Source organism: Penaeus monodon, chromosome 37, assembly GCF_015228065.2.
Source record: "Penaeus monodon isolate SGIC_2016 chromosome 37, NSTDA_Pmon_1, whole genome shotgun sequence".
NCBI lineage: Eukaryota > Metazoa > Arthropoda > Malacostraca > Decapoda > Penaeidae > Penaeus > Penaeus monodon.
Window position 1 is genome coordinate 11,702,493 of NC_051422.1, and position 15,481 is coordinate 11,717,973.

Genomic DNA, 15,481 nt, shown 5'->3' on the forward strand with positions numbered 1-15,481 from the left:
TATGCGACATGAGCTGCAGAAGCTACTAGCCAAACTGAACACGTGGTGCGCCTACCAAGGAAGCGATGGCAGAAGAGAGGGTGGCAGCAAAACAACCAGCATAGATAAGGGGACCCCAGGCAGACACCAACTCCATGACCTAGGAAAAATGTGCGAGTTAGGTTTTTGAGGTGATGTTCAAATGATTCAAACAGACACACACCCTGAAAATATACTACATAAAAAAGGAATATATATTTAAATGAGGTTACAGTGTAAAGCTAACTTTAGAGTGTAAATAACCATCAAAGTTACCATTATTTCACATTTACATTAAAAAATATCTGATTATGGTACTCTATACCTGGAAGCTGTTTTCTAAGCCAAATTCACAAACATCACCCTCTCCAGTTTTAGAGCACGATACATTTGTGAACACTGGGTTGTCTAAGAGGTCCGTGGTGTTCAAGTTGTCTTGAAATAAGGTGAGATTTCCTACAAAGAAAACATCAGTAATCATCAACACGTATGCTGCATGTCAAGTAACAAAAATGTACTTTGAAGAGATAATCATCTATGTTAACATTTTCAGAGAATACATTTAAATCAGCTGAGTTTCATTCAGCTCTTGGAATCATGGTATAACAACAACTGAGTGGGTGATCATATCTATGTAACCATCTAGAAGCAGCAAAGTCTAAAAAATAATTTTGATAAAAATTTAAGTACTCATAAAATTCTGACTATTACATAATGTGGTTTTGTAGAAACATATCAAAGTAAATCTTATAATGAAGTTGACTTGTCATGGGCCAAAATATAAGTAATATTTGTTACACACTACTCATACAATTTATGTAACTTATGTTGCTTTAAACCTGATCTGACATTAGACCCATCACTAAATTTCATACTAGCCAATGTGTCAAAGAAAAGTGGACTTTGTTGCTCAACCTAAGAAAACATAAAATACAAAAGAAAATATTAATCACAAACATAAACAGCACAATTACCTGAAGCATCACGGGTCACTGATCCAGCAAGCATAAATGGATACACAATATAAGTTACGAATGTAATTCCAATAGCAAGTAGAGTGCCCTTAGGAATTGCAGAGCCTGGATCCTGCAACAAAAATCAATTGTAAACCATCTGACCAAGTCTCAGGCATTTTTCTAAAGTCAAATAATAAATATGCAAATAGAGCAATGAAATCAGATTTTAAGAAATTGCTTAACGTCTTATTCAAGAGATATTGAATAAAAACTACAATTCATCTAGTAACAACTACATAATGACTAAATACTTTTGCATACCTTCAGATCACCAGAAAGGTTAGCTCCAGCAACAATGCCTGTGACAGCTGGGAAGAAGACACCAAAAACACCGAAAAATCCATATTGCTCTCCATCAAACTTCCTAAAGTCTGCAGCAACGTTTTGAGAAAACACTTCGGCTGAAATTATAACAAGAGTAATATAGTGAAAGTAAATAACTTAAACTATATAGACTCACAGGAAATCTACACTTTTCTGATCTTTAGTTGAATCACTGTACATTTATCTCTTTCCCTTTCTATTATATAGTGAACCTATATAAGAGATAAGAGGATAATTAGTTATACTCTTCTTACTGTGGCTTTATTTCATTTATCATTGTAAGCATATCAATTTTTTTTTTTTTTTTTTTTTTTTTAATCAAACACCTATACTTACACTTCATGCCAACAAATCCCTGGGAACGTTCCAAATCATCCAGCGGACCCATGAAGAAGCCAATAACAAAATCAATCTGAGATCCAATGAGCAGGAACAGTAGAGCCATTTGGACCTGTAAAGAGGTTGAAGTTTCTAATCCACTGCCTTGCTCTCTCACTCTCTCATCCAATCTCTTTCAAATAAAAATGCATAAACAAATGTTAGAAAGTCTTACTCTTACTTACTCTAGTCACCCAGTCCATGCCAACAATAGCCAAGGCCAATACTGCTACAAGTGTGATGGTGCCCACAATACGAGTGTCATTGAGACCTCCATCCAAAACTTGAGCATTGTTGAAGTAGTACTTCAGCAAATCCTGTATCATAAACATAAGACATTATCATTTATTTTCTTTTAAACTATCATTCTTAAAAATACATAATCATCTCTCTGATTTTCAGCTTACATTTTATCTGTAAAAATCTATATTTTCTTTTATAACTACATGGAAGAACAGAAAAACTGACAATGCATAATTCCTATTAACACAAACCTTCAAGGAATCACAGAAACCAATAATGTATGTAGCAGCAGCAATGGAATTAGCCAGGGTGAACATAAGTCCAATGGAGCCTCCAAACTCCGGGCCAAGTGAACGAGAGATCATGTAGTAAACACCACCTGTAAGTGAATTTAATATGAAAATCATCTACATCAAAATGGATATACAATACATTGTAATTAGATGTTTACTTCTTTTATAGGAAGATTAAGAATAAAGACAATAATAGCTATTTTTCTTAATTCATGTATAACCTCATTACTTCAAAACATACCTCCTTTTATGCGACCATTTGTAGCAACTGCTGACATGGAGAGAGTAGTAACCAATGTGACAACATTTGCCATAACAACAACTAAGATGGAATACACTGCAAAGAAACAAATAAAAAAATACAATTTCTTTGACATTAGATATCTTCTGTATTTAGAAAAGAAAACAGCTGCTGTAAAAAAAAAAGGACGGGAGGAAGGACGGAAGGGAAAGGTATAATTCAAAATTTCTGAATGTTACACGAAGAGAAGTAGAAAAGCCAAAACAAAAAGTAAAGCTTTCACTTACCAAGTCCAGCTTGGCCAACCATCCAGCTGACTCTCAAGAAAAGCATCACACCCCAAATGTTGAGGAGACATCTCATCTGTAGAAGATTTATCAGAATGAATACAGAACATGAGTAGCAGTATGAATTGAAAGAAAGTTGAGGAAGAGGAGGAGGAGTCATATGAATGAAGTATAAATGAAGAGATGGAACGGTATCTATGGATTTAAAATGTGTAACCAATCTTGTACATTATATCACCAACTGGATAAAACACTTGTGAGTGTGTGCATCTACTTACCAGTACTCCTTCGATCCATCCAAACTTGATAACTTTGCCACGAAGGTTGGTTGCTTGTGCTTCTGGGTCGGCACCAGTACTTTGCTGTTGGGAAGATGTAAAATAATCAGTTATATGAAATTCTGGATGACTTTTTTTTTTTTTAGTCTGTTTATTTGTTTTGTGGTTTATAACTTCACAGAAGTGAGCAATGGCTACTTTACCTACACTATAAAATATGATTATTATTATATTATATATATATATATATATATATATATATATATATATATATATATGTATATATATGTATATATATATATATATATATATATATATATATATATATTATAATATATATACATATATATATATATATCATATATATATATAATATACATATATATTATATATATATATATATTATATATATATATATATCATATATATATATACATATATATATACATATACATAATATATATATATATATATATATATAGTATAATTATATATATATTAAATTATATGTATAATATATAATATATATATATATATAGTAATATTATATATATATGTATATGTATAATATATATATGTATATATATTATGTATATATATATTATTATTATATAGTATATGTATATATTATAATTATGTTTTTGTTAATATGTATATTATTATATATATATATATATATATATATATATATATATATATATATATATGATATATATATATCATATATAACATACATTTCTCTCTCTCTCTCTCTCTCTCTCTCTCTCTCTCTCTCTCTCTCTCTCTCTCTCTCTCTCTCTCTCTCTCTCTCTCTCTCTCTCTCCTCTCCCTCTCCCTTCCCTCTCCCTCTCCCTCTCCCTCTTCCCTCTCCCTCTCCCTCTCTATATATATATATATGTGTGTGTGTGTGTGTGTGTGTGTGTGTGTGTGTGTGTGTGTGTGTGTGTGTGTGTGTGTGTGTGTGTGTGTGTGTGTGTGTGTGTGTACACATGAAAATGTGTATACATAAATTATCTTATAAGCCGAAAATAACCGAAAGTCCTACACGTTTACTGGCAGAGGTCGTCAACAACTGATGAATAACCCAATTATTGCAGACCATGTCATTGCGTGCATTGCGATAGGGTGCAGGATGCATATGCCATTATTCGGGCCGGTGCTTCTCTCCATGTTTTTCTAATCAATGGGCTACACATATATATGCAGATAAGCAAGGGAGGGGGAGTGGGTTATGTAACCACTGGAGGAAATTATCATTATCTTTAGACTGCAATGACTGACATATTACTGTAATTATCATTATCGTCATTATTGTCATCATTACCATCAGCCTCGACAAACCGTTCCTTTCCTGAACAAAGATACAAGAGGGAGTACTGCACAGTCATCAGGATTTGTGGTGGAAACAAAAAGGACTAGAAAATCACGTATGTTTTCACTGTGGGGAGAGAGGGAGAAAAGTGATGGAAGGAAAAGAAAGAAAGGAAACGGAGAGGTAAGAAAGGGAGACGAGAGAGGGAGGTGAAGAAACTGATATATATATATATATATATATATATATATATATATATATATATATATATATATATATATATAGAGTGAGTGAGTGAGTGAGTGAGTGAGTGAGTGAGTGAGTGAGTGAGTGAGTGAGTGAGTGAGTGAGTGAGTGAGTGAGTGAGTGAGTGAGTGAGTGAGTGAGTCAATGAGAGAGAAAGAGAAAGAGAAAGAGAAAGAGAAAGAGAAGAGAGAGAGAGAGAGAGAGAGAGAGAGAGAGAGAGAGAGAGAGAGAGAGAGAGAGACTTATAACAACCCTGTTTATGTTTTCAAAATATACGATAACATGAACAGTTCACTAATTCTACAACTTAGCATTAAAAACACGAAAATCTTCAATCTCTGAAAATCACTGAGAGACGAACACAAACATGCAATATTACAATGCTAAAATCACTTGCAAGACGATGATAACAAAGCGATAAAACTATATTAAGAATGAGGGAATATTATAATGTGTTAATCAAAAAACCTAAAAAGAAGTACAGTCGATACCTAGACTTAGAAACTAAAAATAAACGAATATGTAACAAAAAAGCATATAAATAAAGCAAAAAGGGTACACGATTAAAACAGACTCTAAGAAACCCAGTTGACTCGTAAAGTATAAATCAAATATCATCAAGCTGTCTTGACTTCGCGGTGTCACGTCACTTGCAACCCCCACCCCCCTCTTTCGTTCTCTCGTTCTATCTTATACCTCTTATGCTCCTTTCCTCCTCCTCCCTCCCTCTACATCTCTTGTGTCCCTTTCCTCCCTCTCTCTCTCCCCTACATCTCTTATGCCCTTCTCCCCCTCTCTCCTCTACATCCCTACATCTCCATTATTTCCTTCTTTCTTCCCTCCCCCTCCCTTTCATCCCCCTTTCTTCCCTTCACCCGTCCCTCTATCTCCCCCTTTACTCGTATTCCCTTTCTCCCATCCATTTCTTATCCCCCAATCCCCTTTTCTTCCCTCCCTCTCCCCCTCCATCTCTCACCTTCCCTCCTTCTCTCCTCTCCATTTCTTACCCTCCATCTCTCTCCGAACCGCAGCGTCGCCCATACAGAGACGGCGCACGGCGATGGGCGGCGATCACTCACATTATCCTATTAGTGTGGCGGCGTCGACTGTCTGATTTGAATTACCCCACGGCCTGCCCCTTCGAGAGTGTCGTAATCCTGATAAAGAAGGGACATGGGAATCCTTATCGTTTGTCGGCCATCCCCTTTCGCATTTTCTCGACCCACCTTCTCTCCATGCCCACCTCTTCGTGCAGAGCTCATCCTCGTCTCTTGGCCCACTTCTCTTGCAACTTCTCTCGACCCACCTTCTCATCATGTCCACCTCTCTTGCAGAGCTCACTCTCTTCTCTTGACCAACTTTTTTCGATTATCTCCCTCCTCTCGACCCACCTTCCCTTACAAACCCACCTCCCCTTCCCTTACAAGCCTACCTCTCGGCTTATCTTCCCTTACAAACCTACCTCTCAACCAACTTTCCCTTACAAACCCACCTCTCGACCCACCTTTCTTTACAAACCCACCTCTCGTCCCACCTTCCCTTATATACCAAAAGAATGAATTATAAAATGAATAGTAACAACGTTGAGAATAATACCGTGGATAATACGATTTGACAATACCATAATACCAAAAATATTACAATGAATAACATGATAATTAATACCATGAATAATAGGATCAATAATATCAAGAATAATAGCATGAATAATGCCGCGAATAATATGAGAATATAATATACACAAATAATACCACCAATAATGCGATGAATAATATCATGAATAATTTGATAAATACTACACTGAATAACGTTTTGAATAATACCGCGAATTATACCAATGACTGCGCGATGAATGATACCACCAAAAGATACCAAAGATACTCGCGACGCAAGAGGGCACGAGAAAGTGACGCTGTGAAATGACACGAAGAAAAACGAAGAAATAAATGAGGATGACAATGAAAAATAGACTCAAGAGAATGAGAGCTAATGTGATAAATAGAGATTGATTGAAATGAGTAAAGGGAAAATGGGAAAGGAAAATAGAGATAAAAGAGATAGATAAAGAGATAGGTTAGAAAAAAACATGAGCAAAATGAAGGAAGAAAAGGAGGAGGAGGTGAAGGTGGAGGAGAAAGAGGGAGGAGGAGGGAGGAGGGAGGAAGGAGGTGGAGGTGGACGTGGAGGAGAAGGGAGAAGGGAGAAGGGAGAAGGGAGGTGGAGGTGGATGAGGTGCAGGAGCAGGAGGAGGAGGAGGAGGAGGAGAAGAAAGAGGAGGAGAAGGAGAAAGAGGAGGAAGAAGTAAAAGTAAAAAAGAGAGGAAAAACAAGAATATTTTCTTAAGATCTTAGTAGAAAAAAAGTAAAAAAAGGAAGAAAATATACATGTTATCAAAACACAGCACAGACGAGGGCAAAGAAGATGGAGATGAGGTCACCCGGAGAAGAACAGCAGCACCCTTGAGCAACCCCGAAGACAAACATCATTAATGCAGCCATAAACACAAGCAATCAAGCAAGCAGCGCCTCCGTTCTCTCACCCCACTCACCCTCCCTGAACACAAGCAAATGAAGCTTCGACAAAAGCACCATTAGTGACCCCCAACCCCTTCCCTCCCCCTCCCCTTCCTCTCCCTTACTCTTTCCCCTCCTCCTCCTCGCCTCCCCCCCCCTCCCCACCCCTTTTCTCCGGAGACGACCTGGTAGCCATGATGACCTGCGAGAGAAAGCTTGAGCGGCTTGTGTTGGCGTTGATCGAAATGGTAAAGCAAACTAGCACATGCACACATGTGCGTAGATACATACGCGCACACATTAAGGCAAACGAATACAAACACAAGGTCTAAAAGTCGCTAATTACATCTTACATACCCACCTACCTACCTACATCTCATTCACTCACACACTCACACTGTGTGTGTGTGTGCGTGCGTGTGTGTGTGTGTGTGTGTGTGTGTGTGTGTGTGTGTGTGTGTGTGTGTGTGTGTGTGTGTGTGTGCAACAAGGTTTGCATTAGCAGCAGAAGAGGCGGCTTTCACTCAGCGCCTCGCCCAAACGTCTCTGTATACAAAAACCCATCAAAACGCCCGTCTAAAGGTATGTGTGGGTGAGCTGTGTATGTGTGTGTGTGTGTGGGGGGGGGTTGTGTGTGTGTGTGTGTGTGTATGGGGCGTTTGTTTGTTTCTTTCTTTCATTCTGTCTGTTCTATCTGCCTGTTCCCGTCTCATTGTGCCATTCTTTGTCTGTCTGTCTGTCTGTCTGTCTGTCTGTCTGTCTGTCTGTGTCTGTCTGTCTGTCTGTCTGTCTGCCTGTCTTCCACAATCTCCCTCTTCTCCCCGCATGATTTACAACCATTTTTTTTCTAACGAATGGAAATCCTTTACATAATGCGATAACGGCGCCTTCCTTAGCCCTTGTATCGCATCTGATAAGGGCGTCAAATAAACACATGAATAACTAGAGTAGACAATGCAATAGACAAATAATTAAGTACAACAACAATAATAAAAAATGGTAATGATGATGATGGTGTGATGACGATGACGATGACGATGACGATGACGATGACGATGATGATGACGATGACGATGACGATGACGATGATGATGATGATGATGATGATGATGATGATGATGATGATGATGATGATGATGATGATGATGATAACAACAACTATAATGGTAAATCGCATCCTCCGCTTTTGAAGGCCAGTGGACTCCTTCGGCTGTGAATTAAATCCCATCGTCAGAATACCACCGATCCATTCAGACAGTGGAACCGGAAATACCATACGAGGATTAAGATTAACCAATCAACCAATTTTCTCGCATTAATGTGTATCAAAGACGATCTTTTCCTCACGATGAATAGTCTCTCTCTCTCTCTCTCTCTCTCTCTCTCTCTCTCTCTCTCTCTCTCTCTCTCTCTCTCTCTCTCTCTCTCTCTCTCTCTCTCTCTCTCTGAGTGTAGGATTTGCCACTGTGCAATAATGATTGTGTCTTTGTATTCTAAAGTTTCCGTCAGCTTATTATCTCTGACAAGGTTGAGTTTTCACTGTCATCGTCATCATGAAATAAACAAGCATTTTTTATTATTACTCGCCATCACAATTATCTTTTCATTGATTTTTTTTTTTATTATAACGATGCGAAAAACTAATGTGAGATACTATTATTAAAACGATACAATTTTCTATCGGCGTCTTCCTAACTTTCTGTGTTAAAAAAACAAACAAACTATTATTACAGTAGCTATCGTAAACATCACGGGCAGCTAAGAGGAAATTCGGTTGCATTCTTGCAGGAGAAAAGATGAAGACACAGCGGAAGGTCAACACGTGCACCAACAACACCCATCAACTGAGGGCCAAACAACGTTGCAACGGACCTCTCCCGACAGCATTGCAACATCAGGTTTCCAAAGAGAATATTTTCACACATATACGTACACACACGCACATGCACATACCCAGACACTGACAGACATAAACATGCACATACATATTCGATCTTTTGACACTGGAAATTCCAGATGGCCTCGGCCGTTGCGGTGACACTTGCTATCCCCGACTTGGGGTGATAAATCATGAATTATGGTGACTTCGGCCCTGAACTTCTGTCAGGGCTCTACAATACCCAAGGATCACTGCCCAAATCCACAATATTGTCCCGGCAATATTGATCAGTTACGTCAACTTGAAACGAGCTTGTTGGAAGTCAAGACGCCAAGATGGGAGGCATGACCGAGTGTTTATCCTTTATTCCATCTTTCCCTTATTCTCTTCTGCTTCTCCTGCCTTCCCTCCCTTCTTCTATCCCCTCCCCAACCCTCCGCTCACCCCTCTCTTCCCTTCCCTTTCTCCCCTCCCATATCCCATCTGTCTCTCCCTTAACCAAACTCATTACGCGGCCATGAGGTACGTCTAACTGTCTTGTGTGCTTATGTGGCGCTGTGAGACTGTCAAACGCATACAACGTCCAATTAACAGCTTACAGCGGTGACCTCCTCGCACCTCGACTGCCGGGGAAAGTACGCGTCTTGCGGTGACCTCGGCATCGGCAATACCTGTTCCATTAGTGCTGGCATTAGCACATTGGAGACATCTAGAATAAGCATACATACATACATACAGATACACGCAAACACACACAACGGTACATGTTTACGTAATAAGTGTGTCACTACTGTTTATGAGTATATGTATGAGGAGGAGGAGGAGGAAGAGGAATTTTCCAGGTTTTTTTTCCATGTCTATATAAGAAGCCTCGGCATTTTGGTGTCTGTCTGTCTGTCTGTCTGTCCGTACATCTGTGTCTCTTTTCTTTCCCTTTATCTCTCTCTCTATCTCTCTGTATTTGTCCGTCTGTTTGTGTGTCTCTTGTTTCTTTGAGTTTCTACCCAGTTTATCCCCGTCTCAATTTCTTTCACCCTGCTTACTGTCAATCACGATATTTAGCAATATTTATGCCTTCCCCCCTTGAAACAACGCAAGAGGAAATGCCACTGAATTCTGCCGAGTTGCATGATACGAGTCGTCCTCATCAATGAATACCTGCCTGATTAATTAATCGACTGGCATGGTCAACGCTGCCTCTGCATAACAAATCTCCAGAGATACTTTACCAGTCATCAAAAAACAGCCACGTCTGGTATGCTCCTTGGTCAAAGACAACTGCTTACCTGTAAAGAAAGAGAAAAATGCTGTTAAATTTATGTCCTATTTTTGGGAATGAAGAGACAAAAATTAAAGAGAGAGAGAAAATATAAGGTAAAGAGAGAGATAGAGAAACAGAAAAAGACAGGGAAGGAGAAAGAATGAGGGAGAGAGAAATACAAATAAAGGGAAAGAGAAAAACAAAGAAAAGAGAAAACAAAGCAAGAGAGAAAAGAGTTGCAAGCGGAAAAGAAGGGCGGCACAAGCTGAAACATCAAAACACGCAAGAGAAAGACACACACTCGCTGTGCAAATCGCCGCCATTACGCAACAAGTCGTCTCTTGAAGAGCTCTGATTGGCCGAGACTGGTATGACGTCACTGAAGTTTTTTGTCTAATGTGATATCATTAAAAACTCTAGCTTGGGAATACAATGGCGGTTATAGGGATCTATCTTCATTTAAAGTAATCTGGTGTGGAATAAGGAAGACGGTGGATAAATAGAAAAGGGGGAGGGAGGGAGGGAGGGAGGTAGGGAGGTAGGGAGAGAGAAAGAAGGATGAGGGATCGAGGAAGAGAAGAATGGGGGAAAGTGGGGGGAGGGAGGGAGAACGAGAGAAGGACGAGGGAAAGAGGGAAGAAGAGAAATGGAAAGGGAGAAGAAATGAGTGGAGAGGAATGAAAAGAAGAGAAGTAGAAACAGAGAAAGGACTAAGAAAATGATAAGAGAAAAAGACAAAATAAAACAAAGAATCAATAAAACAACCTGCACAGAAGCAGGAACGAAAACAAAAGAAAAAAATAAACGTGTCCATGTCCACTCGTCAACATGCCGCGCCGGCCGGAGCTCTGTCGCGGGTCCGGCACGCGCCCCGTCAGCGCTCGCTCTCTCTCTCTCTCTCTCTCTCTCTCTCTCTCTCTCTCTCTCTCTCTCTCTCTCTCTCTCTCTCTCTCTCTCTCTCTCTTCCTTTTTCCAATCTCCAAGCCTCTCTGTCTCTTCTCTATTTCCTCCTTATCTTCTTTCCTACCCTTTTCTATTTTTTCACATCAACATTCTCTCTTCGTGTATGGGCCTATATATATTTTCCTCTTTCCATCTTCCTTCTAGTCTCCTTCAAATATCCTTTCTTTCTTTATCGTTTTCTCCCGCAATTCTGCCATCTACGACTAGATTTCTACACGATAATGCGCAATCAAAATGCACTCTCAGGCAAGGTGGGAAAACCCAATGGATAGGGGATAGAGAGGACAGGGTATGAATGTTGGAGGGAGAAGGGAGGGAGAAGGGAGGGAGTATGTAGGAAAGAGGGAGAACGAGGGGGGGGGGTAGGAAGGTGGTGGTGAAGGGCCATGGGGAATTGGGAAGAAAAGGAATGAAAGAAAGGGGAAGGGCAAGGGAAAGGGTATGAGAGGGTACAATTTACCGAGAGACTGTGGAATGGAAGGAGGAGGGAGAGGGGGGGGAGGTAAGGCTTACCTGGGGATTGGGGGATAGAGGGGGAGGAGGTGTCCGATTAGCCTGGGGATAGGGGTAGGGGTAGGAGAACAGGAGGGAGTAATTGACGTATGGGTAAGGGCAGGAGTAGGAAGGGGTAGGGAAGGGGTAGGGGAGGGGTAACGACATGCACCGCCCACCACACCCAAAATTATTTCCTTAAACTCTGTACCATTTTTACATTGCTTTCTTTTACGCTGAATTTACTCTTGCCTTTATGTTCCTGTGTGAATGGGCGCGTTCAGTTACACGCGCACACACCCTAACTTTCTCAACACAAACGACCACACCGCAAAACGACCAGTTTTTCAACATTCTCCCTATCACCTTCAAAGCACTTAATCCAACGCATAACTCACATTAACACCGTAAATCCACATGGCATGGAGAGCATGTGTTACGACAGAGTAAGTGCCAAAGGCATGTAAAGGCGGTAAATAGCTGGTGTTTTTACTTATACATTGATGTGGCGGCGAGGCAAAAACGAAGGGAACCCACGCCCATGAACGCGGGTGCATGAGAGAACTGCCGCCCAGAGAGAGAGAGAGAGAGAGAGAGAGAGAGAGAGAGAGAGAGAGAGAGAGAGGAGAGAGAGAGAGAGAGAGAGAGAGAGAGAATGGGAATAAAATAGCAGCGCTACAGCGTTACAGTATTACCAACGCAAGAGATGTATGCAAATTGCGCACACGCTTACTAATAAGACGAAAAATAACTAAAATGACTATCATATTAATAATAAAATAAATAAAACACCTCCAAAATATAAAAATCAACAAAAAGCACACAGCAAAAGGCATGTGCGTGCCGGCACATGTGTGAGCAAACAGCTGTTGTAACCCGACGCTGAGTTAATGGCGCAAAGGTCGGAAGTGAACGACACCCGACGACGTGACTGACGCTTGATCAACTGACGTCACATCAATCACGAGATTAATGGCGTCGCTGTCCTATCGAGGCCTAAACTCCGGCAGCAGCACGGCCGACGCTTCCCGATACTCGTATTAGCGCACCAAAAAGCCAAGCGAGAGAGAGAAAGAAAGAAAAAAGGAAGCGCGAAGGTGATTTTTCCTCTATCGCGTGCGGCCTCTCTCACACAGTACCTTAACAAGGCTTATTAATTATTCATTTCTTTCTGCGTATTAGCACGTGTGATCGTGTAGCCAACAGTTTAGTTTAGATTCGTTCTATAATCCCTTCCCCGGCTACGAGTCCTATGGTCACATTCATAGGTATATAGAGTACAACGTACAAGCAACACGTGTCATTGTATATCTGTATTTATATCTATCTATCTGTGTGTGTGTGTGTGTGTGTGTGTGTGTGTGTGTGTGTGTGTGTGTGTGTGTGTGTGTGTGTGTGTGTGTGTGTGTGTGTGTGTGTGTGTGTGTGTGTGTGTGTGTGTGTGTGTGTTCGGGAGGGCATCCGATCAGGTAAGGCGGCCACCACCTTATACCGAAAAGGCGAAGAAAAGATAACCGTGTGAATATCTATATCTATATTTGAACACATATACAGGGTAATTGGTTGTTTCTTATCAGGCACTTATCTACCTCCTTAAAGTGATTTCCTACTTATCCTACATTTCCTACTTTCTTATCTCCCTCCCTCCCTCCTTCCCTCTCACACACACACACACACACACACACACACACACACACACACACACACACACACACACACACACACACACACAAAACAAGGAGGGACAACCGCCTCTGCACCTGACTCAGAACCTGCTTTTCTTCTTCCTCATGTCAACGTCATTCTACACAAGGAGAAAGAGTGTATGTGCCTTAAAATCAAGTTTGAGGATTACCTAATTAATGTCGGCGATATCTTATTACGTTCTTTGATCCCTTACAGAAGATATTCTCAATACCGTGTGAGTCAGTCAGTACACAACCGCGTGACGTCACACCGTTATGGCGGGACAAGGGACCGTGAGAGTAAACTAATTCCTTCAAAGACACCGTCGAATGACATTGCCGAATAAATAATAAAACACTAATTGGAGGATTTCTTCTCCTATTACTACTATTTTTTTTTTTTTTTTTTTTTTTTGCTTTTACACTCGTGCATCTCAAGTTATTTTAAAATAATCTGATCAGTTTGTCTCCATTCTCGAGTCATGTTGAAGCCATGCAGGATTATAGAGATGGGGATCGCGAGGGTGAGGGAGGGAGGGGGGGGGATTTGGGTCTAGGATTTGGAATGACACGGGAGACTCGATGATTCATGAACCCCTTCCTTCAACCCCCCCCCCCCACAACACCCTCCCCCTTCCCGGATCCAACCCCCTTTGACCTCTTTACCTCTTTCCCTGATCTACGCTCAAACAACCAACCGCGTTAACATAGTAAAAAAAAAGAAAAAAGAAAAAAGGAAGATAACCATCTATGATAACCCTTATCTTCGAGGTAAAGAGCCATCACGTGCGTTATCTTTCTCGTAGATTAAGAAGTTCTCTCCCCTGCCCTCTCGCCTTCCCTCTTGACCCGCAACCCACCGCTGATAACTTGGCAGATATAAGAGATACGGTTTCTGGAAGGAGAATGTGAGGCAGCTCTCAGGTCATGGGAACACACGGAACGATTGTGTGTGTGTGTGTGTGTGTGTGTGTGTGTGTGTGTGTGTGCGTGCGTGCGTGCGTGCGTGCGTGCGTGCGTGCGTGCGTGCGTGCGTGCGTGCGTGCGTGCGTGTGTGTGTGCGAGCGTGCGTGCGTGCGTGTGTGCGCGCGCGCATACAGTAAAGCATAAGGACCAACGTAAGAAATAAATAGACAAACCGGGAAGGGAAAACACAGGCGAGCACATCGCCCGAGGAGACTGTGGACTGCGGGGGGGGGGGGGGGGGGGGAGAAAATTATGCAGGTGTAGCCTTAGGGCGTGGGGCTGTCGGCGGACACAACTGCGGCCGCAGCAGTACCGCGCAGGAAGGGCAGTCACAAGAGCGGTTGCAGAGTCGCGGTCGCCCCCCCCCCCCCTTTCCTTCTTTCCCTCCTCTCCTCTTCCCCTTCCTCCCTTCTCTCTCTCTCTCTCTCTCTCTCTCTCTCTCTCTCTCTCTCTCTCTCTCTCTCTCTCTCTCTCTCTCTCTCTCACCCTCCCTCCCCCCTCAAGCACATTCAGCTGATTGGCCAATAGATATACTTAACGACAGGAAACAATTTCTCTCCAATGCACCGGATGACATGAGAAGACAATGGAAAAACGAGAGACGAAGAGAAAGAGAAAGAGAGAGAGAGGAGGGGGGACGGGAGAGAGGGAGAGGGAGAGGGAGAGAGGGAGGGAGGGAGGGAGGGAGAGAGGGAGGGAGAGAGGGAGAGGGAGAGAGAGAGAGAGAGAGAGAGAGAGAGAGAGAGAGAGAGAGAGAGAGAGAGAGAGAGCAAAGATGACACATCTTTTCCTTGATCATCATTCCTCTGACATCCAATGAAGCGGCCACAAGTGACGCCCAAATTACTTATCTCATTTAGCCTGCTTCTAGCCGTTTTAATTTGCCTGATAAGAACATGAATGATTATGAAAGTAAACGAGGGATTCGGAAACGTACACTTAACAACATCCATGGACTTTGCAAGTGTTCTTCATCCGATATTCCATGTCTTCTTCCCTTTAAACCACAAATAATCCATTTCTTAATTTAATATTTTTTATTAATTACAATTAACCCCTGCATAGTATACATACAAAGAAAAGACA

At 41.3% G+C, this 15,481-nt stretch overlaps 1 protein-coding gene across 1 annotated transcript in view; it reads right to left on the reverse strand.

Annotated features, from left to right (window-relative positions):
• Nucleotides 1–15,481, reverse strand: part of LOC119596307 (bumetanide-sensitive sodium-(potassium)-chloride cotransporter-like) — a gene marked incomplete at its 3' end in the record, with an annotated part of 87,386 nt that overhangs the window by 14,049 nt on the left and 57,856 nt on the right. The window contains 8 exon segments of the mRNA XM_037945481.1: nucleotides 976–1,104; nucleotides 1,296–1,435; nucleotides 1,695–1,809; nucleotides 1,922–2,053; nucleotides 2,231–2,358; nucleotides 2,514–2,609; nucleotides 2,801–2,876; nucleotides 3,079–3,162. Coding sequence (XP_037801409.1) covers nucleotides 976–1,104; nucleotides 1,296–1,435; nucleotides 1,695–1,809; nucleotides 1,922–2,053; nucleotides 2,231–2,358; nucleotides 2,514–2,609; nucleotides 2,801–2,876; nucleotides 3,079–3,162 — 900 coding nt within the window.